This window comes from Xenopus laevis, chromosome 2L (genome assembly GCF_017654675.1).
Source record: "Xenopus laevis strain J_2021 chromosome 2L, Xenopus_laevis_v10.1, whole genome shotgun sequence".
Taxonomy (NCBI): domain Eukaryota; kingdom Metazoa; phylum Chordata; class Amphibia; order Anura; family Pipidae; genus Xenopus; species Xenopus laevis.
In genome coordinates, this window is record NC_054373.1 from 72988425 (window position 1) to 73014696 (window position 26272).

Here is a 26272-nt window from a genome sequence, read left to right on the forward strand (position 1 = left end):
GAGGGAGGGTGGGCAACACACGGGAGGGGGGGAGGGTTTTTGCGCCAACTAGGTTTCCTTCCCCTTTAACGTGTTCAAACAAGTGATTGTCATACGTGCAACAAAAAGTTATATACAATATCTTCCAATACAATACGAGATCAAATAGGCCTTATTTCTGAGGTTCTAACTTGAAAATATATTCCATTTAAATGAATGCTTCTGATAATACTATGAGATGTTGAATCAATCTGCTGCACAGAACTATATTTTCATCATGATCAGTACACACATGCCAGTAATTAATTTGCTCTGTGTTCTATAATTATTGTCAGATTTTAATCTATGATATGAATTTTGCGTTTATGAGCACTCACACAAGAGATGGCATAGCAACATTTTGAAGCACCCACTTAGGGGCAGCTTTAAGTAAATTCTTGATTGATGTGAGGATCTCTCACCATTAGTGAGAATTCCACAGCTGTGGTAAGAAATTCCTAAACTAACAAGTTTCTTTGGGTCCAAGAAATGCCAGTTAAAGGGTCATCTTCCACAGACTATATTTTAATCAATTAATCATTTAAAAATATTACTTTCTTATCTATAATATTAAAACAGTACACTGTACTTGATTATAACTAACATATTATTAACCTTTATCAAAGAGAAAACAATCCTATTGGGTTTATTTAATGTTTAAATGAATTTTTTTAGCAGACACAAGGAATGGAAGTCCCCTTATCCGGAAAGCACCAGGTCCCAAGCATTCTGGATAACAGATCTCATACCTGTAGTAAAAAATAATAACTACATGAGAAAATGAGAATTCTCATACATGAATATTTCCCTTGCAAGAATAAGTGAAATAATGTGAGAAAATCACTTTTTATAATAGAATACTACAATTCATGTTAAAATTCAGCATAATTTTTGCGCACACAACCAAGAAAGAGGGTATGTTGTTGCTTAAAACACCATAACAATTAAATTACTATTCTCACAAGTCATATTAGTCGAGAAAAATGAACAATACATGTTAATGCTGGTATCAGACCTAGCCGGTACAGGAAAAAATTATGCCTGAATATGTGCTCAGACTGCATTTGTGGCGAATGTTGGAACAGTGGGAGGATCCAGGCAAGTACTTTGTGTCTATAAAATCTCCTGAGCATGTTGGTGTCCATGTTAACATTGAGAACAAGTTAATTCTAAGAAATTAACACAGAAATGTACTTAGAAGTGTTTTTTAAAAGTTGACAATTATGTATGTGTATTTGATATACATAAGATTAAAATTGTAGGTAATCCCAAATTTAAATGCCCATACACATACAATAAAATCTATGTTGGCACCTTCTACAAACTAATTCTTACAAAATGTTCACAAAACCAGAAAAGAAGCTCCAAACAGGAAATGGCTGCAAGATCTCAGCATGAGCTACAGATTTAAAGTTAAATCTCTGGTGCACTACAGCAGTTTCTTTTCCCCTTAGATTTCATGACTAGCCAATTGACTGCAGTGTTATGGGTAGTACCTGCCTGAGTCTTTCTTTTCCCCTTAGATTTCATGACTAGCCAATTGACTGCAGTGTTATGGGTAGTACCTGCCTGAGTCTTACCACTAACTTTCAAGTTCTTGAGAACTTGAGAAATACAGCTACTGGGTAGATGCTCAGGGATGATGTTCATACTTCAAATGAAAAGTTATTTGCCTTCCTATGTATACTGTCAGTTATTATTGTATCAACTTTAAAAACCCAATATATCTCTCTATGGTACAGGCTACTAAGGTGATTTGCACCTAACAGAGGTCTAGGAAATTGTTCCATGTCTTCACTGGCTTCTAAATTGTATGTATGATGCAGCTATTAGTTTCTATATTATTTCTAACACATTTCTTTATCCCCTTACCAAGAACTCTAGTTATATGCGCAACATAGGAAAAAAAGATATGTAACTTATTACCATCCATGTTGCTCTATGTGATATTTTTATTTTAAAGCACTGAAATAAATTGCTTTGTTAGATAAACATCTTAAGAAAAATGTAAAAACCTGAAATATATTTGCATAACGATAGCTGAAGAGGGCTTATTGCCCCTTTACGCCTTTTAGTATTTAAATCTTTGCTCACTGTTTTTGACCTATCCTTCCATGCAGACTTGTTCCAAGCCCTTCAGGTTTTATGCTTGTGTATGTGTATAAATATAATTTCATATTTTGGTGAAGGCAAAACACCTCCAACAGAGTACTTTATACCATTAGTTAGATGTGTAGATGATTCTATTGGTGTTTAAAAAAAATAAAAAATAAAACTTGTGTTAATGAAATAAAAATAGTTAAAAGACAGACATATCTACATATATAAAAGGTGCTGTGCACCTTCAAATACACTTAGTAAGTTGTAGACAGCAGGTAATGTTTTACTTTATGTATTGTTTTTACATGTACAGGATGGGGCCGATTCACTATGGGTCGAATATCGAGGGTTAATTAACCCTCAATATTCGACTAGGAATTAAAATCCTTCGACTTCGAATATCGAAGTCAAAGGATTTAGCGCAGATAGTTTGATCGAACGATAGAAGGATAATTCCTTCGATCGAACGATAAAATCCTTCGAATCGAACGATTCGAAGGATTTTAATCCAACGATCGAAGGAATATGCTTCGATCAAAAAAAGTTAGCCAAGCCTATGGGGACCTTCCCCATAGGCTAACATTGACTTTGGTAGCTTTTAGATGGCGAACTAGGGGGTCGAAGTTTTTTTTAAAGAGACAGTACTTCGACTATCGAATGGTCGAATAGTCAAACGATTTTTACTTCGAATCCTTCGATTCGAAGTCGTAGTCGAAGGTCGATGTAGCCCATTCAATGGTCGAAGTAGCTCAAAAAAAACTTTGAAATTCGAAGTTTTTTACCTTCGAATCCTTCACTCAAAGTTAGTGAATCGGCCCCGATAAGTTAAACTGCTTGGTTGGGGTTTAAGTTGCTTGGAAACTAAGGAGCAATTTTAAATCAGAATGGTAGATGAAAATGAGCATTAAAGAAAAACGAAGCAATCATTTCAAAGCCTCATAGTCTGTTTTTTTTTTGGTTGTTAGACCATTTTGAGTTGCAGGCTCAAAAGAGCTAGAATAGAATGTCTAATCATTCAAAAATAATACAAAATAAATAATGAAGACTAATTGAAAAATGACTTAGAACAGGTCCACCTATAACTTAAAGGGATACTGTCATGGAAAAACATGTTTTTTCCAAAACACATAAGTTAATAGTGCTGCTCCAGCAGAATTCTGCACTGAAATCCATTTCTAAAAAGAGCAAACAGATTTTTTTATATTCAATTTTAAAATCTGACATGGGGCTAGACATTTTGTTAATTTCCCAGCTGCCCCAAGTCATGTGACTTGTGTCTGCACTTTAGGATGGAATTACTTTCTGGCAGGCTGTTATTTCTCCTACTTAATGTAACTGAATGTGTCTCAGTGGGACTTGGCTTTTACTATTTAGTGCTGTTCTTAGATCTTCCAGGGAGCTGTTATCTTGTCTTAGGGAGCTGCTATCTTGTTACCTTACTATTGTTCTGTTGTTAGGCTGCTGGTGGGGGGGAAAGGGAGGGGGCGATATTACTCCAACTTGCAGTACAGCAGTAAAGAGTGATTGAAGTTTATCAGAGCACAAGTCACATGACTGGAGGCAGCTGGGAAATTGACAATATGGCTAGCCCCATGTCAGATTTCAAAATTGAATATAACAAAATCTGTTTGCTCTTTTGAAAAATGGATTTCAGTGCAGAATTCTGCTGGAGCAGCACTATTAACTGATGCGTTTTCAAAAAAACATGTTTTCCCATGACAGTATCCCTTTAATACCAGCTAATGTAAATGTGAACTTCCACTGTATAAAAGACAGCAAACACTCCCATGTTGCAGATAAACCAGTAAGTTTATGTACACACTGCAGATGAATACCAGCTCTATATATGTAGTATCAAACATACCAATAAACAGACAGTAATAGCAATAATGAAGGCATCCTGCTTTAAAGAAATTGTTCAGTATAAAAATAAAAACTGGGTAAATAGATAGGCTGTGCAAAACAAAACATGTTTTCAATATAGTTAGTCAAAAATGTAATGTAAAGAAATTGTTCAGTATAAAAATAAAAACTGGGTAAATAGATAGGCTGTGCAAAACAAAACATGTTTTCAATATAGTTAGTTAGTCAAAAATGTAATGTATAAAGGCTGGAGTGACTGGATGTCTAACATAATAGCCAGAACACTTTGCAGCTCTCTTGGTTTCCACTGATTGGACTTGAGGGGGGGTCATATGGATCATAACTGTTGTTTTTGAATCTGAGCTGCATGCTGAGGATCAATTGCAAATTCACTGAGTTATGTCACATGTGGTCCCCCTTCAAGTCGCTGACTAACTCAGATTTAGAGAGCTGAAAGCAGGAAGTTGCATTCTGGCTATTATGTTAGACTTCTGGTCACTCCATCCTTTATAGATTAATTTTTGGCTAACTAACTATATTAGAAAAACAAATTATTTTGCACAGCCTATCTATTTACTCAGTTTTTATTTTTACACTGAACTGTTCCTTTAAAATCTTTCTTTTATACACAACTTTATATGTAACAAAAAATCGTGAAGCTTTAGTTGCAATGTATAACTTAATCAGGTCTGTTACCACCAGTAGTCAGTGTAGCTGAATGTTACTACAACGGGTTTAATGAATGTGCAGGGGTCTGTATAGGATTTTATTAGTGTTTTCAGAAATGTTATCACTTGGATAGTTTGCTGATCACTCTGATCAGTGCTCCATTTTCATCCTTAAGACGTTGGTTGTCAGATTTCAAGTCAGTAAGAACCTAGGTGAAAAAATAACATTTATAAAGTGTCATGGCATTCCACAGTGCGGTACAATTGAAGGACATATATATCTAGCATGCACATTGCAAATGCTGACAATTACCTACTGATATAGGGGGTAAAGAGGACTTTGCTCGTAGACCTTAAAAACATAATCATCATTCTAAAGTTTAAAATGTGAGGGTTTTTCTGGCAACTTAGCAATTGCGCAAGTGGCGCGCATGCATGTGGGAGTGTGATCCCTATGCACATCAGCGCACTGTTGTTACACCCCTGGGTCACATAATAAGCTTTCAAGCTGGAGCCAAACTAAATATGTTTCATAGGTACTTCTGGATCTGGGCATCATGTATACTATACAAGCTGCAGCCAAACTGAGTGCAAAAACCCAAATCACTCAAGTTTTTTGGGCCTTTTCCCCGAAATGCTTGATTTTTTTCCAGTTTTTGCCAAAAAACCCTGGAAAAGTAAATATTTTGGGCTAAACCCAGCACAGACCACAAAAAAACTTCTGATTGAGATAGGTGCCTCTCCCATTGACTTTTTACATGGCCTTAACAGGTCTGAGATAGCAGAGTTTTTTTTTTTGCCCCAAAAAGCCCAACCAGATACATTTGAGGTAAATAACGCCCTGAGTGTCACCATAATTTGCATAGATTCTGGGTACCTGATAGTGTGCATGTTTTGGCAGCAGCAGTAGGCTAAGGTTTTTTGTTGGACTATACACAGGTTAATTTTCCAATGTTTAATCTTTTTCCTGATACACTTAACTTATTTCACTAATACTTGGTCTGGTAGTAATTTTTGCTTAGAGCAAGAGCTCAGAACCCTGATGCCAAGGGATCAAAAAATTGCTAGCAGAGGAGAGTTTGGCTTATGTAACTTAATTCATCTTGTGAGGAGTAAGTAACTCTGCTGTCATTCTGAGTATGTGTTTCAGGTTATTTTTTGAGAATGCCTATGCTTCTGTACTGTTACGCTGTGGCATTGTTGCCTTTATCCAGGCTTTATATGGTAATGAAATCCCCAGGTGTGTATGAAACACGTTAGATGTTAGACATTGTTAGACATTTGCTTTCCTCACTATTCTGTACTGTTTCTTACTTTTAAATGATGATAAATAAATCTGAGGGGCAGATTTACTAAGCTCGAGTGAATAATTCGAATGGAAAAAAATTCGAATTTCGAAGTATTTTTTTTGGGTACTTCGACCATCGGATTGGTCAAATTCGATCGAATCAAACGATTCAAACGATTCGAAGTAAAAATCGTTAGACTATTTGACCATTCGATAATCGAAGTACTGTCTCTTCATACGGCCTATGGGGACTTTCTAAGTTTTTTTTGGTTGAATGAAAATCCTTCGATCGATCGCTTAAAATCTTCGAGGGTCGAATTCAAGGTTTTTTTGACCCTCGAAATTCGACCCTTGATAAATCTGCCCCTGAATGTTTAAATATAATGCCGGACCACCACTTCTTTAAATGTGTACTGCCTGTTGGGCTTGTGGTGTAGGGTTCCATGTGACTTGATTATTTCAGAATAAGAATTTTCAAATGATTCTATTTAGAAAATATCTTATTGCAGTATGATGAAGCTTATAATAATTTTCATTGTCGGGATAGTTCCCCTTTAAGCTTAGAGTGTTATTTGCATATTGTTTGCAGTCTTTTGGTGGAAACATTTTTGCATTTTGTACCTATAGTGACCATTAACTAGTTATTTACTTCATTATATATATTCAGTCCAAGGTTTGTTTTTAATAATTCATTCTGTAAGTAACTGTACTGCGTTTGTTACATGGCTATTATACATTTGAAATTTACAGAATGGAGTTTGTAATATAATGATAGCCTGTTATTAACAACCCCAAAATTGTTTGCATTCTTTAACAGAAATATATATTTTGTATATTTTGTATCTCTGTGTATATGGTCACAAATATTTATGTACCCTGAGAGACATTCATTCTGTGTATTAGGGATATTTTTGTATACAGGGCCAGATTTACTTAACAGACGCCCCTAGGCCAACCACTGCTCATCACCCCCATCACCCTCCCCTTGACACGTGCGCATGTGCAAATTTACTTCTTCAGTTCTAGAACACTGATAATTAGTGAGTAGTAATTTAAAAATATCTCCTGCATTTTCCCAGTGCTTCAGAAACAATGTGGATGCAGCTGGGTGGTATGCCGCCCCTAAAATCCTGCCACGGTAGGCCCGGGCCTTTGTGGTCTTCGCACAAATCCAGGCCTGTTTACAGAATTTATTTGGGACAAACAGCACAATATAATAATCCAGTTAGATTGGTCCATATTAATAATTCTTGCAGAGATGTTTTGTCCCTACCATGAGAAAATGCATGGACAGGCAAAGTGTCTCTAGTATAAATGCTGGATTCTGGAGTTTTGCTACTCCCACCTTTTTAGGTGTGGGAGTGTTTGAGAGTTTACAGGATGCAAGAAATATTCTTAGGAGTTGGTCAATCAGACAATTGTATTAGTTTCACTGTATACATACAGGGAACGCATATAATAAAAATATGTTCTTTACTTCATACCAGTATGTTTTCATTTCCTTTGACAATGATGTCAAAGCTGGTTACTAAAATGCCCTACAGGGGATGGCTTTTAAAGCACCTATCCTAAGAATGAGTTCAGGGATATACTGGTTAGTATTTATAGTGATATGTCTAGGAAAGTAAAATCATAAAAAGTATGAAATAAATATTCCCTTTCTACTTTAAATTACCATACTATGCTAAAGTTTTAGTTTTTTGTTTTTTTTTGTGAAATTTCTGAAAATCGCTTTACATGTTTCAATTTGTATTATGTACAAAGATAAAACATCCAAATTTGAGTGGCAGTTTGATGCCCAATAGATTACCAAACTAAGTAGCATGTAGGACACCAAAACAGAATGGAAAAGTGCAAATGAGTGGGGGGGGGGGGTGCTCGACATGTACTTTTTCTTTTGCCTATCCCTAGTCCACCTTCCACATGTCCTCCTCTAACCCACTCGGCCCCCTCCCTCAGGAATTTGCTTTGGCTGTTCACCTATGAGCATGCTCAGTTCTTCTCAGCTCAGATTACTTAACACACCCTCCAGTCTAACAGCCAATAAAGAGATAGCATTACTGGTTCCCATAGCAAATCTGCTTAAGCTGTCTGATCCTATTTATTTCTCCTAACCACCTCTCCTAAGCTCAACAGTAACATCAAAAAATTAAATTGCTCAATTAAATTAACCAATCAACTAAATTAAAATTAAATTGAATTGAATTGCATTACAGTGCTCAACTCCAGCAGAACTTGTTATCAAAGTATCTTGTGCCTGTATAAACCTGCATTCTGCATTGCATGAAGTTTACAGCATACATGTCCTGTTTGCAGATGATGTGTCAGAGGGAAAATGGCCGCCGGGTGAAAGCTGCTATTTGTTTTAGGAAAATGTTATGGTACTGACAATAATGGGGGGATAAACAGTACAAGTGATGTTACTTGGGTGGGGAAGATATGCCCAACTTATATACATGGTAGGAATATGAAGGCTTTACATGTCCTTTAACTCCATTCCCCAGCTTATACACATAGCATCCGCATGCTCCTTTGCATATGGAAACATGCATGCAGGGGGAGAAGAGGCCCACCAGGTTGCCTAAGTGTCTGCCGGCTTGGCCTGGTGCTAGTCATAAGACCTACTAAGACGTACAAAGAGAGCATGCAAAAAAATCTGCAATTGGACTCTTTTGGACTTTGCATGTTACGTTTGGAGGTGAGCAAATAACTGCAATTACAACTCTGACCAATAAACTTTGTGAAGTTTCCAAATTCAGTATTATGATGTTCTTCATTTGTGCTGGGTCTACTTATTGAAACTTACTTAGAATTACCTATAGGAGTCACTTTAGATTGTAAGAGAGCAATATACTGCAAAAACAACAAAAAAGTACAGGCATAGCATTCCATATCTAGAAAGCTCTGAATTATGGAAAAGCCTTCTCTCATAGAGGTAGATTCACTAAAGGGCGAATTGTCGCCAGCGACCGCTTCGCACACGTCGCATTACTTTGCCGGTCGCAAATTCACTACCACTACGCTAATTCACTAATATGCTAAGTTGCATCCTGGGCACCAAACGTTGGTGACTTTTCTCTAGCGTTACTTCAGCAGTGCGAGCATTTCATAGAGAAGATGCGCTAGCGTTCATTTGTGCTTAGTGAAAATTCGCTAGTGATCTTGCGCTTAGGTCAATTTGCATACGGCAGGTAATTTAAAGTTGTATGGAGGTCTTCATTATAAATGTTGGTGCAAATACTTGAAGTTACCACTTTTTATTACAAATGTCCAGGGAACCTTAATAAAGACAAGAGAATTTATAGAATGCCCTACACATGAGCCCACTGTAAAATGAATGTTCCATATGTTAGGAAATGTTTGGAGAAAACCCAAAAAAAGTTTGTTAGGACTTTTGCAGGCAATCCCGCTTAAAAAAAGGAAAAGTCACCAGCGTTTTTTGAACTTTAATGCATTTTCAGCACACATGATATGATGCAAGTGACAGAAGATTGAGGAAGATCTAGCTTCTTTTAAGCACTTTGCCTGGTCTGAGGTGGCAAAGTCAAATCTGGCAAAAGAGGTAAGGTTCAGTAAAATACGCACTAGTAACTAGTAACGACCATTAGCCAGAGCGAAAAGTCGCCTGGCGATAGAGTGCGAATGAACGCTATTGATGGTTTCTTTCGCTAGCGAATTGACGCCTGTGCCTGTTAGTGAATCACATCCGCCTGCGGATGTGATTTCTGGCAAAAGGTCGCTAGCATTAGCCACTTCGCCCTTTGGAGAGAATCTGCCCCATAGAGTTCATTTTAAGAAAATAATTAAGATTTTTAAAAATTATTTCCCTTTTTCCTTGTAATGATAAAAAATACCTTGTACCTTGTACTTGAGCCTAAAGAAGCATACATCCATATTGGTGGCAAAAGAATTCTATTTGGTTTATTTCAAGTTTAAAGGGTTAGTAGACTTAATGTATGGAGATCTAAATTACAGAAATACCTTTCAGGTCCCAAGCATTTTGGATAATAGTTCTTATATCTGTACCCAAGCCCCGATTTGTGGGAAGGCCACAAATGTCCAGGCCTAGGTCGGCAGAATTTTAGGGGCAGCATGGCACTCAGTACATTAGTTCCAAACTACTGGGGATGCGCAGGTTTTTTAAATTTCCTGCTCACCAATCCCTAGTGTTCCAGACCTGAAAAAGGAAATTTGCATATGCACATGTATGAAGGGGGCCATAGAGGCACCCATTATGTAAACCTGGCCCTGCCTGTTCTTACAAGTGTGGCAGGTGTGATCTGTGTGTTCTCAGTGTGATATGCAAGTCAAATGAATTCAATAGTGGTTGCAAAGTATTTACGATGAACCATATATCAACTGCTCCATCACACCATATTGTGATTCACCTGTCACTGCAGGGTGCTAACATTTGACACCACCCCACTGATTTCACTTTCCATTATCAACAAGAACCTGTCCATTTGTAGGCATTGTATCCTGATTAACGTATATATATTTCATATTTTATTATTGTTATATAAGGACACACCTATCTCAAATCACATATTTTCCAACATGCACTGGAAAATTTGTCTGATCAAAATAAAAACAGCTAAAATGATATTTGGTTCTATTATATAATAAATACTTAACTACAACAACATGGATTGTTGAAATTGCAGACAATTGATGATGATGAAAAGCAGAGCTTTAAATGTAATCAATAAAATAAAGAGACTGCTCTTTCAGTGATTTTGCAACTTGGTTTACTAAACTCTTCAAAGGGATTGTTCACCATTTATTTAACTTTTATTATGTTGTAGAGAGTGATATTCTGAGAAAATTTGCAACTGGTTTTAATTTTTTTATTTATATTTTAGTTATTTAGCTTTTATGTAGCAGCTCTCCCGTTTGCAATATCAGCAATCTGCTTGTTAGGGTTCAAATTACCCTAATAACCATGCAATGATTTGAATAAAAGACTAGAATAAGAACAGGAGAGGGCCTGAAAAGATGAGTAATAAAAAGCAATTACAATACATTTGTAGCCTTACAGAATTTTTTTTAGATGAGGTCAGTGACCCCCTTTTGAAAGTTGGAAGGAGTCAGAAGAAGAAAGCAAATAATTACAAAACGATAAAAAAAAATAATGAAGATCAACTAATAAGTTGCTTAAAAATGGCCATTATATAACATAGTAAAAGTTAGGGAAAAACTGAACCACCCTTTTAACATAATTTTTCATAATTTGCTATAGTTTGGCCTCTTGAGAAAGCTGCTTAAGCAGCATAACAGTCTTTGGGCTTTTGGGGGCACTTGTTTTAAAGTTTATAAATTAGCTTCACAATTACTTACTAAGTTAAATCCGGGCCTGTATATGCTACCCACTGATTGGTTTCTATGAGTGACTAGACCTGTAATAAATGTGTAAGACTGTGGTGGGGGTTGAACTTTATCTGTATTCTTACCTTAAGCTCATCCTCCATCTCAGACATTCTGCGTTCCAAATCTCTCTTCTCCTAAAACAACATTTGCAACATGAAAAAGTTATACATTTGGGAAAAAAAGGCTATACACTACTTTAGCAGAGTGTATGAAAAATATTTAATTTTATCAGATCTAGTAATGGCACTATACTAATGTCAGCACTGCTTGTTCTGTATACTTATGCCATTGAGAAATGTTGCAATAGCCAGCCAAGACCCTATTTCCTAAGTGCCTTGCACATGTCTGTAATTCTTCCTTTAGGTCTGTAAATCATAAAACATACAAGACACTGTGTGAATTGCGTGTGTGAGAATTGTGTGTAATCTTGGCTGATGAGGAGGTAAATACTACTGAATAAAGCCATTCCATAACAACATTCCACATAAACAAATTGTGTTAAAAAAATCACATACACCCTCTTCACACAGGATTTTATACAGTCATGTTAAAAAATATGGGAATCCCTCTATAACCATCTTGTTATCGGGAAGCTTGCTTGGTGGTGGGTACACTCACAATGCACAGGGTAAGCCTGCGGATTCTGGTGTTCACCAACGCCCTTTTGGGGCCCCGGGCTTTCTGCTGTGGAAAACACAAGGTAGAGTGCGTAACAGCAACAAGTCCATAAACGAGGTACCAGCAAGGATGAAGAGGAGACGTAGTCGAGAATCAGGCAAGAGGTTCGAGGCGGGCGGCAATACTCGAATCAAAAAGTCCAAAATCTCTTGAACCTCAAACTCTTGATGATCCTGAAGAATAATGGGAGCAGGGGGAGGTTGAACAATCGAAAAAATGTTCTTGACAAAAGGTTTGACCAAGGACAAATGAAATGAATTTGAGATGTTCATGGAAGAAGGTAGATCCAAAAGGATAGACACATAGTAAAGTTTCATAGTAAAACTGAAACCAGCTTGGGCATTGTCAAAATGGTGGAGGAGCCTTTTAAAGATGATTTGGCACCAAAGATTCAAAACCGGCGCTCCACGATGACGTCACGACGCCCAGCATCATGACACTCGGTGACGAACGCCAGCGGCAGAACCGAAACCCGGAAATGCGCACCTGTACACCCGAGACCGCAGAGAGATGCGCTGGGAGGTGATAGAAGGACCGGATATCCCGTTGCATCTTACAGTACCCCCTCCCCCTTCAGGAGAAACTTCTGGGGGCTCCCAAAACTTCTCTGGAAACTTCCTGTGAAAAGCCCTGATCAATCGAGGAGCATGAGTATCTGCAGCTCTTACCCAAGACCTCTCTTCTGGTCCAAAACCCCTCAAATGAACAAAATATTAAACCTCGCATCTCACCTTCCTGGAGTCCAAAATCTCTTGAACCTCAAACTCTTGATGATCCTGACGAATAATGGGAGCAGGGGGGAGGTTGATCAACTAATAAAATGTTCTTGACAAAAGGTTTGACCAAGGACACATGAAACGAATCTGAGATGTTCATGGAAGAAGCTAGATCCAAAAGGATAGACACAGGGTTGATTATCTCCTTAATCTTGAAGGAACCCATATAGCGAGGACCAAACTTGGGAGAAGGCAAGCAAAGTTTGATGTGCTTTGTGGAAAGCCAGACAAAATCTCTGACTTGAATAGGGAGAACAGTGCTTGTCGGACGCAAGTTTCTGAGAAGAGGATGCCTTGAGGAGGGATTGTTGAACTTGAGACAAAATGGTTTTAAAGTCCCTGACAAGAGTATCAGCTGCAGGAATTTCTGTATTGAATACATCAGAAGGAAGAGCAGAAGGATTATAGCCAAACACAGCAAAAAATGGAGAACACCCCAGAAAGTTGTGCTGAAGGTTATGTGCAAACTCAGCCCAGGGAAGGAGTTCAACCCAATTATCTTGATTGCGAGAATTAAAACAGCGCAAGAACTGCTATTAGATCGGATCGGCCCTTTCGGTTTGACCATTGCTTTGTAGATGTTTGGAAAAAGCCCGCCAAAATCTGGAAACAAACTGCACCCCTCAGTCAGACACAATAGATTGAGGAACACCATGTAAATTAAAAATTTCTCTAACGAAAACTTGGGCTAACCCAGCAGCAGTGGGAAGTTTCGTCAAAGGAATAAAATGGGCCATCTTGGAGAACCTGTCTACAACTACTAAAATAGTAGTCATCTCCTGAGATTTAGGCAAGTCGACAATGAAGTCCATGGCTACATCTAACCACATGGTAAAGAACAGGGAGTCTTCTGTTGTGCACAGACTGTGCAGGATGAGACAAAGAGCTTCACATCTTTGATGAGAGAAGGCCACCAACAATATCTCCAAACAAACTCTTGGGTCTTCCTGATGCCAGGATGACCAGAAACCTTCGAAGAATGAGCCCATTCAAGAACTTGGGCAACCCTTGGCAGAGGTACAAATATCTTCCCAGAAGGACATTCAGGAGGATTTTCCAAGTTGGACAAGTCAGACAATAATAAAGAAGTAGGCACCACTACTAAATCAGGGCAGATAATAGGGATGGGTGGGGTTGGATCACCCTCCTTCTGCACCACAGATCCGGATAAGGCATCCGCCTTCGTATTCTTAGAACCAGGCCGAAAGAAAATTAGAAAGTAAAATCGGGAAAAGAACAAAGCCCAGCTGCCTGACAAGGATAAAGCCTCCTGGCTGAAGAAATATATTCAAGGTTCTTGTGGTCTGTAAGAATGGTAATCGGCTCTTAAGCCCCCTCAAGCAGATGGCGCCACTCCTCCACATCATAGTTTCTCTCAGCAGGAGACAGTCTATGAGAAAAATAGGCACAAGGATGAAGAGTCCCTTGAAACTCTGTTCGCTGAGACAGAATGGCACCAACCCCTACCTCGGAAGCGTCGACCTCCAGAATAAACGGTCTGGCAGGATCTAGATGGCGAAGAATGGGAGCTGAGCTAATAATTTTTTGAGGGTCGAGAAAGCCTCCTGTTCTTAAGGAGTTCAGGAAGTCTTAAAAGGCTTTCTTGCGAGTGCCATAATAGGAGCCACGGTCTGGGAAAATTTCTTTATAAACTTCCAATAAAAATTGGCAAAATCTAAGAAATGTTGAATGGCCTTCAACCCGGTAGGAATTGGCCAGTGACAGTCTATGACAGCTGAAACTCACACTTTTCAAGCTTAGCATAGAGAGAATTCTCCTTCAACTTGGTTAAAACTTGTTTCACTTGAGCAACATGCTCAGACATTGAGTACACCAAGATATCGTCCAGATAAACTATTACACAAGTCTGCAGAAATTCACTGAGGACATCACTGATGAGATCCTGAACGCAGGGGTGTTGCACAAGCCAAACGGCATGACCATATATTCATAATGGCCATCTCGGGTATTGAAGGCCGTCTTCCACTCATCCCCCTTACGAATACGAATAAGGTTGTATGCTCCTCGGAGGTCAAGTTTGCTAAAGATCTTGGCCCCTCTTAGTCTATCAAACAATTCAGGGATTAGAGGCAAAGGATAATTCTTAATTGTTATTTTGTTCAAAGCACAATAGTCAATGCAGGGTCTCCAGCTGGCAACGTAGACTTTCTAATGAAACCCTTTGACTGATTATCTGAAATATATTCCTGCATGGCTTGAGTCTCAGGTACAGATAAGGGGTAAGTTCTTCCCCTAGGAGGAATGGAACCAGGAATCAGGTCAATCGATGTGGTGGAAGAATTTCAGAGATTGTATTTTCGAAAACCTCAGTGAAGTCCTTGTAGGCAAGAGGAAGAAGAGGACTATACTATAGTTAGTATAGGTATGGGTATATAGAATTTAATTAAAAGTATGGATGGGTGTATGTATGGATGCTGGGTTTTCATTTGGAGGGGTTGAACTTGATGGACTTTGTCTTTTTTCAACCCAATTTAACTATGTAACTATGGAAGCAACAAAGTGGTGGCCACTGGAATAACTAATGAAGACATACAATTAGAGTGGCAAAATTATCTGTAGCCAGGGAAAGCCCAAAATTAGCCTCTTGGCTATCCCGACGCTTCATCATCACGTCAAACTAACCCTGCTTGGTGGTAAACCTGCAGATTCCGGTGTTCACCAACGCCCTTTTGGGGCCCTGGGCTTTCTGCTGCGGAAAACACAAAGTAGAGTGTGTGACAGCAACAAGTCCATAAACGAGGTACCAGCAAGGATGAAGAGGAGAAGTAGTCGAGAATCAGGCAAGAGGTTCAAGGTGGGTGGCAATAATCGGAGTCAAAAACTCAGGCGGGAATCAAAAACCAGGAATTCAGATCACAAACAAAAGCTTCGGCAGGAACAGTAAAATTGGAACCAGCTTGGGCATTGTCAAAATGGTGGAGGAGCCTTTTAAAGATGATTTGCCGCCAAAGATTCAAAATCGGCACTCCACGATGACGTCATGATGCCCAGCGTTATCTTGCGGGAGTCAAGACGCCTGGCGACAAACGCTAGCGTCAGAACCCAAACCTGGAAGTGTGCGACTGCGCACCCGAGACCACAGAGAGACGCGCCGGGAGGTAATAGAAGGAGCGGATCTCCCGGGGCATCACACACCCTCTTAATTCTTTGGAGTTTTGTTTTTCATCGGCTGAGCTTTCAAACATCTTTTTAATATATTACATGCCTTATGGAAACAGTAGTATTTTAACAGTGACATACAGTTTATTGGATTAACAGAAAATATGCAATATGCATCATAACAAAATTAGACAGGTGCATAAATGTGGGCACCCCAACAGAGATATTACATCAATACTCATTTTGCAAATGTAACAGCCTCTAGACACCTCCTATAGCCTTTGATGAGTGTCTGGATACTGGATTGCAGTATTTTTGACCATTCGTCCATACAAAATCTCTCCAATTCAGTTAAATTTGATGGCTGTCGAGCATGGACAGCCTGCTTCAAATCATCCCATAGATTTTCGATGATATTTAAGTCGGGGGACTGTGACGGCCATTCCAGAATATTGTACTTCTCACTCTGGATAAATGCCTTTGTAGATTTTGAAGTGTGTTTAGGGCCATTGTCTTGTTGGAATATCCAACCCCTGCATAACGTCAACTTTGTGACTGATGCTTAAATATTATCCAGAAGAATTTGTTGATATTGGGTTGAATTCATCCGACCCTTGACAAGCGCCCCAGTCCCTGAACTTGCCACACAGCACCACAGCATGATGGAATCTCCACCAAATTTGACAGTAGGTAGCAGGTGTTTTTCTTGGAATGCGGTGTTCTTCTTCCACCATGCAAGATGTTATGTTATGACCAAAAAACAAAATTTTTGTTTCATCAGTCCAAAGCACTTTGTTCCAAAATGACTGTGGCTTGTCTAAAAGAGCTTTTGCATACAACAAGCGACATTATTTGTGGCGTGGGTGCAGAAAGGGCTTCTTTCTCATCACCCTGCCATACAGATGTTCTTTGCACAAATTGAGCAAAATTGTAGAACGATGTACAGATACACCAACTGCAGCAAGATGTTTTTGCAGGTCTTTGGAGGTGATCTATGGGTTGTCTGTAACTATTCTCACAATCTTCCGCATATGCTGCTTATGTATTTTTCTTGGCCTGCCAGACCTTGGTTTTACAGCAACTGTGCCTGTGGCCTTCAATTTCCTGATTATATTCCTTACAGTTGAAACTGACAGTTTAAACTTCTGAGATTTGTGTAGCCTTGCCCTAAACCATGATACTGAACAATTTTTGTTTTCAGATCTTTTGAGAGTTGCTTTGAGGAACCCATTCTGTCACTCTTTAGAGGGGAGTCAAACAGAAGCACAACTTGCAATTGGCCACCTTAAATACCTTTTCTCATGGTTGGACACACCTGCATATGAAGTTCAAGGCTTAACGAGCTAATCCGACCAATTTGGTGTTGCCAGTAATCAGTATTGAGCAGTTACATGCATTCAAATTAGCAAAATTACAAAGGTACCCAAATTTTGCACAGCCAGTTTTTCACATATGATTTAATTTCATACAACTGAATACTGCTTCACTAAAAATTAGGGATGGGCGAATTTTTTCGCTCATTTTGCCGAAAAAATGACGCTCATAGACTTGTATGGTGGCGTGCGTCCAAAAAAACGGGTCAAATTCGCCCATCCCTACTAAAAATCATTGTTCAGAAATCACCCCAGTACTCAGATGTTCCTTTGAAATTAAATACATACCATTGTTATCTTTTTTGTTGAAAGTGGAGTAAATTATTATGCAGGCTAAAAGGGGTTCCAAACTTTCTCATATGACTATATGTGCATAAATGTGTGTATAAAAGATAATTATTGCACACACAACCTTGAAAAATTAAATAGAACATTGCTTGCTCTATGGTTGTTTTTGTCAAATTTGGAAAACACAACATTGAGCTGGTGAACTGCAGAAGCTGCTCTGATGAGTAGTGAAACGTCTTCAATGATTACTCATTTCATTGAAGTGTACAGACAAAAATACAAAGTCCTCTGCACTCAACCCAGTATTGGTGAACACTACTTTCCCTTGGTGAGTACAACTTACATAACTGATACGCCCACCCAAATCTCCACCCCATGCAGCGGGATTTTGGTGAAAAAACCCCCAAAACTCTGCATACAGCAGGTACGGTTCTCTTACCCTCTTTTCTGCCTCTAACACTGCTGCTTGACTCGAAGACTGGTCCTGTCTCTAAAAGCAGTACAAATAGATAAGGATAAGGTTAATACTAAGCCTCTGCTTTTATTTGTGATGCATAAAAGTATACCTTTGCTGCAGGCATGTTTGGACAGCATTCTGTTATGCACACAGTTAAAGGGGTGGTCCACCTTTGAGATAACTTTTAGTATGTTATAGAATGTCAAATTCCTAGCAACTTTGCAATTAGTCTTCATTATTTATATGTTATACTTTTTGAGTTATTTGCCTTTTTCTTCTGACACTTTCCAGCTTTCAAATGGGGGGCACTGACTCCATCTAAAAAACAAATGCTCTGTAAGGCTACTTGTTTATTGTTTTGCTACTTTTTATTCCTCGTATTTCTATTTAAGCCTCTCCTTTTCATATTCCAGTCTCTTATTCAAATCAGTGCATGGTTGCTAGGGTAATTTGGACCATAGCCACCAGACTGCTTAAACTGCAAACTGGAGAGCTGCTAAATAAAAAGCGGAATAACTCAAAAACCAAAAATAATAAAAACTGAAAACCAATTGCAAATTGTCGCAGAATATCAATCTCTACATCATGCTAAAAGTTAATTTAAAGGTGAACAACCACTTTAAGAATCAAAATGCCAAATTGGCAAACAGTTATTTTAGAACTTCAGCTGCTAAAAAAAGTATTTATGCAGATGCACAGGGAACTTTCAAACTGTGATGCAAGAACTTTATTTCTGGTTATTAGAATTTGTGTGACATGATCAAACAAAGGTCCCATAACACCCCCTTTGAACAGGATAGTAATGCCTTTGTCATATCTTGTCCCCCAAAGGTTTTAGAAAATAGGGACACTTCTATAAAATTCAGCCAGAGGGGCAATCAGTTTGAACCAGCTTGGTTCAGCAACTTGCTTAAAGTAGAATTGATTTTTCAAGTGATATGAGTCTTTCCTATTTTGAGGCTTGTGGAATATTATAGGCCCCTGACCTCCCTCGGACTCCAAACATAACTAGAAAATTGGGAGTGAAAGCCTTAAAGGGGTTGTTCACCTTTGAATTAACTTTTAGTATGATGTAGACAGTGGTATTCTGAGACAATTTGCAATTCGTTTTCAATTTGTATTATTTTTGGTTTTTGAGTTGTTTAGCTTTTTATTTGACGTTTCTGGTTGCTAGGGTCCAAATTATCCTAGTAACCATGCATTGATTTGAGAGACTGGAATATGAATACTAGAGGGTCTGTTTAGAAAGATTAATAATAAAAAGCAGCAATAACAATAAATGTGTAGCCTTACAGAGCATTTGTTTTTAGATGGGGTCAGTGATCCCCATTTGAAAGCTGGAAAGAGTCACAAGAAGAAGGGAAATAATTCAAAAACTATAAAAATAAAAAATTAAGGCCAAATGAAAAGTTGCTTAGAATCAGCTATTCTATAACATACTAAAAGTTAACTTATAGGTGACCCACCCCTTTTACACTTACCTGCATCCTAAAAACATGTATCCCTCCCATGGTATTAACAATATTTGGACATTTTTTGTGGCTAAGAAGTAGGGTTGCCACCTGTCCAGTTTTGACCTGGAAAGCCCGGTATTTTGAAGGACTGCCCGGGTCAAAACTTCCTGCTCGGTTTTCCAAATAAGGAAAACGGGCAGGATTCCCTTGATTGACACGGTGATCGACCATTCGCTGATCGCCGCGTCATAGACCTGCCCCCTGCTGCCACTGGCACGCCCACCTATGTCCTCTGATGTCACGGCCCCGCCCTCCTGCCTGGTCTCAGTCAATTCAAAAGGTGGCAACCCTACTAAGAAGGCTTTGATTTTATTGTGGGCCAAAATGCTATATGAGTCAGAATCAGATGAAGACAGCAAATAATTAAAAAACTAACCAAACGGATAGACTCAAGGAAATGTATGGAATTCTTGGCAGAAACCGACCCGGAAAAGAAACTTAGAATCATACAGACATGGGAACCGTTGACTTTCTACCAGTTCTCCATATCCACCTAGAATGTTTAGCCCATTCCGATAGTCGAGAAGGCCAACTGGCATCCTCTGTGGTCCACGCAATAGTGTTAAGCTAGCCATTTCTAATTCAAGGTCTATACGCTCCTTAGGAGTACGGGGAGTGCTGGTAACATAATCACTGTATGTTGATGCATAAAAACCAATGGTATATACTTGCTCATTGTACCTTGCAAATATCACTGTATGTCATTACTTTTTTTTTCTGCTTGTCTTTATATCAATAAAAGCAGTATTGAATTTAAAAAAAATAAAATAATTAAAAAACGGTAAAAAAGAAAAAAATGAAGACCAATTCTTTAACATACTAAAAGATTACTTAAAGGTGAACCACCACTTTAAGCCACATGCTGTTTACAGTATGGGCAGATTTATTCGAGAAACACCAGTAAGTAATCACAAGTACTGTTTCTTGTGTGTTTTTTCAGTTTTGTTTGTCAAATATTGATAGCATTTATTTAGTTGGAGTTAAAGGTGACTGAGGAAATTTTTATTGAGTTATGAGAGGCTCCCATAAGCTTCAATTAAATGGTTTTACTAACTCTGTTTGTAAGTTCTTGAATAAACGCTAAGATTTTTTCATGTGTATATAGACAGAAATGCAAGAAAACTGGTCATAGAAAAAACGTGATCTACAGGAGCTAAGGCAGACACTTCAGACACTTTGATTACTCTGCCACCTTCGTGTCTCTATTTTTCACATATTATTGCAGTAGCTGAGTAGGCTCAAATCCTGAAACCAATATCTGCCACTTTTACAGTCTGCAGCCTGTGGGCCACCAAAATTATTTAATAAAAAGTAGCTGCTAAAAAAGTAATTTTCATTTGAAACCCCAAAATAACAATATATATAACAACTCAGACTGACAGCTTACACGGTCCCATATCCAGCAATATCAACTGCTGCAAAGACCACTTTGACAGTGCCAAGAGTTATGAGACTCAGAGCCCCATCTGGGGTTTGTAGTAAGGTAATTATAAATTTCATGTTTGTCATCTTGCCAGAAATGAGAGACAGAACTTATTGTGCCTTAGTGTAGAGTGGTAGAGTTTAGCAGAGTAGCAGAATCACAGAAGCTAGCATACTATGATGTTCCAATGTTGGTACTACATCCAGACGTGGACAAATAGTGAAGGAAAAGACAATGAACAACCTTGAGTGGCTAAATTCTCTATAGCTAAATGGATGAGAATAGTGTTAATTGGTACTACCGAGACCTGTTGGGTGAAACACAAGTAGGCTATAACTTTAGATTAGACACGCCATTTTCAAGCATAGTAAAAAAAATAATGAGGGGGTCTTATCTAAAAGAACAAGAAACGCCATGGAGAGGGAGAATGAGAATCCTCATGCAGATAGGCCGCAGCCTTTCCACTCTGGTCACGTGGTCCACCAATCAAAGACTTGAAAGCACCAACAGGCTGCATTGGTCACTGAATCCGCGGGACAAGGAAGTTAAAACTTTAAACTTTATTCAACACGTTGAGGTAAATACAGGTTAAAAGCACTGATGTATTGCGGACAGGGATAGAGCATGGCTTGACGCATTTCGTGACTCAAACTGGTCACTTCCTCAAAAAGCCAATGCGCCCTCTGCCGTGAACTCCTATATGTAGATTATCTCATCTGCTTTATAATTAGTGAGGTGATAATAATTAAAGTGAAATAAGTGAATTTAAAGGGTAAGGTTAAATGCTACATAAAACCACAGTCTTATTTAAAGCCACATTTAACCATAGTGTGGAAGATGTATGAATAAATACAAATTCAATGAGACTAAAAATAACGAAGAAAGTTACCCCTGTAGAATGATACAAACATCCAAGTATAATGGAGGACAATTATATGAAGCATATGAAGCATATGGAGCAAAACTTTAAATGGAATTTTAACCACAAAAAAAATAAGTGGTGTAAATTTACCCAGAGTGGCCCTCTGAGCACTTTTGCAATATTCATGAATGTTCTATTGTGGCTTCTGAGAATTTAGTGGTTTTAGACTAGGGATGCACCGAATCCAGGATTCGGTTCGGGATTCGGCCTTTTTCAGCAGGATTTGGATTTGCATATGCAAATTAGGGGCGGAGAGGGCAATCACGTGACTTTTTGTCACAAAACAAGAAAGTAAAAAATGTTTTTCCCTTCCCACCCCTAATTTGCATATGCAAATTATGATTCTGATTCAGTTCGGTAATCGGCCGAATCCTTCGTGAAGGAGTCGGGGGTTCAGTCGAATCCAAAATAGTGGATTCGGTGCATCATTATTTTAGACAACTAATAGCAGGTTTGGCTAAACAGATCTTTTTAAATTCCCATTTATCATATCACTTATAAATGCATTTCCTGTATTGAGTTATAGAATTCAACATAATAACTTGGGTTAAAAAATACACATGTCCATGTTCAACCTTTTATGTTTAAATGAAACATGCCAACTGCTAGTTGATCCAGAGGAAGGCAAGAAACCCGTTAGCATTTGGACCAAGGATATAAATCAAAACCAGGATATATATTCACTATTAGATCCTGTTGGATGTACTAGTCTCAATGGCAAAATGGATAATTACTACTAAATTGTTACTACCGCTACTCCTATCACTATTTTATACAGAATGTATAGTATAGTGCAGTATTCCAGTATGTACAACTGTAGACCATCAAAATAAATTTTTGGTTCCCTGTCTATGACGAGTGACGTGATGGTTTCCCACTAGTGGTTTACATTATTTCTGAAGGGAAATTACAGTAGAGGAGAATGGTTGCAGTGGACTAAACTCCTTGTGTATCATTGTCCATAGGGTTATCTAGCTTCAATTTAGGGTAGTGATTATTTATTGGCCTGATAGAAAAGTGAGCTTTGGTCACAAGGTGTTTAGATGTCTGTTACCTTTGCCACTCTTTCCAGTTTGGCCTTGATAGCTGAAAGCTCAACCTGGGCCTCTCGAAGGTTTGTTTTAAGTTTTTCATTTTCGCTGTAAGCATTCTCATAGAGCTAAAATAAACACACATCACAATATTAAGAGTAACACTATAACAAGGCATGTATCAGACAGTAGCTTCCAATAACAGCAAATATCACACACCCACAATTAAAAAGATCATTGCATTCAAGATAAATAAATCACCTAGAAATCATAGATTTGCATGACTGGTGTTTTTAATTCATTTACCTTTTTGAAATTTCTTTCTGATTCCTCTCCATTCTTGCTTTCAAGAGACGCCAAGCGGTTCTCTCTGCGGCTGTAACAGCTAACTCTAGAACTGGCTCGGTCACTTGTTGAATCAGTGGGACTGAGACTAGAGCTTCCGGAATCCAACCTGAACATTATTTCAACCATTAGTCATTATTTAAGTAAGACAGTCAACAGAATTACAAACATGTGCATAACTTTTCCAGCTTTTAGGATCTGAGACATTTTATATCAGATAAGGATAGTTAAAGGGGTGGTTGAACTTTAAGTTAACTTTTAGTATGTTATAGAATAGCCACATTTACATTTTGTAAATAGAGTCAGTGTGTAGTCTTAGCAGTTATGAAAGTGTTTGTGCAGTTTCACCCACATATAGACTGGTAGTTGGGCATTTTGCACACTGGATAATTTGTAGGAGAATGATTCCTTTACAATATATTGTTGCTGGCAATATTGTAATAGGCTGTATAGGCCTTTAGTGAATCCTCCCTTCAAATTCCAACAGGTTAACAGTAGGGTGACAAAGGAAATCAGTCAGGATTCCTATATGGGAACAACAGCTTCCTTGAATGTGGGCAAATGAAAAGTCGAAGTACCCAAAAAATTACTTCAAAATTCGAACTTTTTTAACTTCGAAAATTCACATAAGCGTAGTAAATCTGCCCCTTAATAAATCTCAACTTATAGAGGTTTTAAAAAGAATGTTAAAACCACAAATTTTTAACGATTTATGGAAAAAATCATAATTCGATTGTTAGTAAATGGGCCTCTAAATGAAAGCCGCCTATTTTAATTTGGGAGCAAAGGAAAGAAGAATGATGTAGAGAAAATGGAAAAGATCAGAGAAAAGGTAAGAATAAAAGAGATGGGGATGGGACAGAGAAAGAGGAACATACAGGATAACAAAAAGAAAAGAGTTAGATCCAGAATTGAAAAAATAAACTCGTTTTAGTTATTCTGTTTCAGTGAATGGGCCAGTATTATTCGTAATACAAAATAATTCATTGGTTTAACTTTCCTTTACATGGACAATAAAATACTGACCCCTGGCAATTATGATTATCTGTTTACAGAAGGAAAGGTCAGTAATAATTGTAAATGTTAACAAAGTGTAATTCAGAATCTGCACCTGGATCACTGAGCTGCCAGACTGAAACACCAGAAACAGAAACATTAAACTTTAAACTTCAATTTTCGAATAATGGTAAAAAAAAATTACAAATGGAACACAATTAAAAATGTCTATTTTTGGTGAACAATCTTAAAACAACTGAATGGGAAAAAAGTGTTTGGAAGGTGAACTTTAACTTTCAAGCTTAGTGTTTACCCTGTTTAGTACACAATGCTGATACATTAGATAGCTTTAAAGTGATACTGACACAAAAAAATTCATTTTCAAAATATTTATCTACATTTATCAAGGGTTGAATTGAAAATTTGAATTTTTAAATTTGAAATTCAAGTTTATATTAGTATAATTTGACTAGGGAATAGTCCAACTTCAATTTGAGTTTAAATTTTTTTTTCGAAATTTGAATTTTTAAATTTACTTCTTTACTGTCCAATTCGAATTTGACTATTCGCCATCTTAAACCTGCCAAATTTTTTTTAGGCTATGGAGGACCTCCTACAAACAATTTGGAGTCATTTGGTGGACTTTTGAAAAAAATTTTTTTACTAGAATTTGATTCAAATTTGTAGCTCGATCCTATTCACCTATTTTAAAAAAAATTCTATTTTTTTAATACATTTCGATTGGTCGTTTTTTTTTCGAATTTTGAGTTTATGGGAGTTGATGGGAGTTTTTAGAAACTCCCATAAACTCAAAATTCGACCCTTGATAAATCTGCCCCTAAAAGTTACCTATAGGTCATGCTGATTATTTTTCACTGATCATTTTGCTTTTGTAAGTAATTGTTACTTACCGGACTGTCCCTTCTCAGCCTGTCAGTTAGAGTTTCTAATGCTACTGCTGCACATATATGGCAGCCCCCCTCATACAGGAACATGGGGATAAGAAAGGTAATGTAAAAGCATCAGGCAAATACTTTTATGGCAAAATTATAAATAGCATTCAAAGGCAATGTTATTATAGATATAAAAAAAAGATTATTTTCTGGTATCAGTATCTCTTTAAGAAGGGGTTGGATGTCTTTTTAGCAAGTGAGGGAATACAGGGTTATGACAGACAGCTCATGATATAAGTTGATCCAGGGACTGGTCTGATTGCCATCTTGTTGTCAGTAAGGAATTTTTCCCCCTCTGAGGCAAATTGGAAAGGCTTCAAATGATGTTTATTGTTTTACTCTGGATCAACTAGCAGTTAGGCAGGTTATATGTAGACTGAAAAGGTTGAACTTCATGGACGTGTGTGTCTTTTTTCAACCTAACTTACTATGGGGCCTTCCCCACCAGAGACTGTCACCTCTCCAGTCCATAATGAACACTGCCCCAGACTAATACACCTCAGCAATCTCCTCTTCCTCTGCCATGTCACTGCAATGGCTTCAGCTACCTTTCAGAATAAAATTCAAATTATTGACCCTGACATTCAAAACACTTCATAACTCTGCCTACATCTCTAAACTCATTTCTAGATACTCACCCAACCACTTACTACGCTCCTCTACTGACCTGCTACTCAACTCTTCTCTCATTGCCTCCTCACATGCTCGCATTCAAGACTTGCAAAGGCTGCACCCCTCCACTGGAATTCTCTTCCATGGTCTGTCCGACTTAAATCTCTTAAAACGCACTTATTTAGAGAAGCCTACCCTCACTCTGCTTAACTTCCAAATACAATACCTCATACAGTACCACATCTCTCACCCATTTAATTCTCTTGGGATTTCATCATAATTGTACCATTTACAATAATTAAAATCAGTGTTTTAAATCTACTTATTTTAAGTAATTATTTTTCATCAAGAATTTTAAACATTATTGTAAACATTGTAAACATTAAATAAACCCAATAGAATTGTTTTTCCTTCCAATAAGGATTTATTATATTTATGATATCTTAGTTGGGATCAAGTGCAAAGTACTATTTTATTATT

General features: G+C 37.9%; 1 protein-coding gene across 1 annotated transcript in view; it reads right to left on the reverse strand.

The window, feature by feature from the left end:
- Nucleotides 1-4541: 4541 nt before the first annotated feature.
- The window catches only part of ppp1r12b.L (protein phosphatase 1 regulatory subunit 12B L homeolog), a 35152-nt gene continuing 13421 nt past the window's right edge, over nt 4542-26272 (reverse strand). The window contains exons 3-7 of the mRNA XM_018246552.2: nt 23193-23340; nt 22910-23014; nt 17979-18029; nt 11388-11438; nt 4542-4858 (exon numbers count right to left, since the gene is read on the reverse strand). Of these exons, the coding sequence (XP_018102041.1) occupies nt 4772-4858; nt 11388-11438; nt 17979-18029; nt 22910-23014; nt 23193-23340 (442 nt within the window). The 3' untranslated portion in view covers nt 4542-4771. The remainder of the gene's footprint in view (nt 4859-11387; nt 11439-17978; nt 18030-22909; nt 23015-23192; nt 23341-26272) is intronic.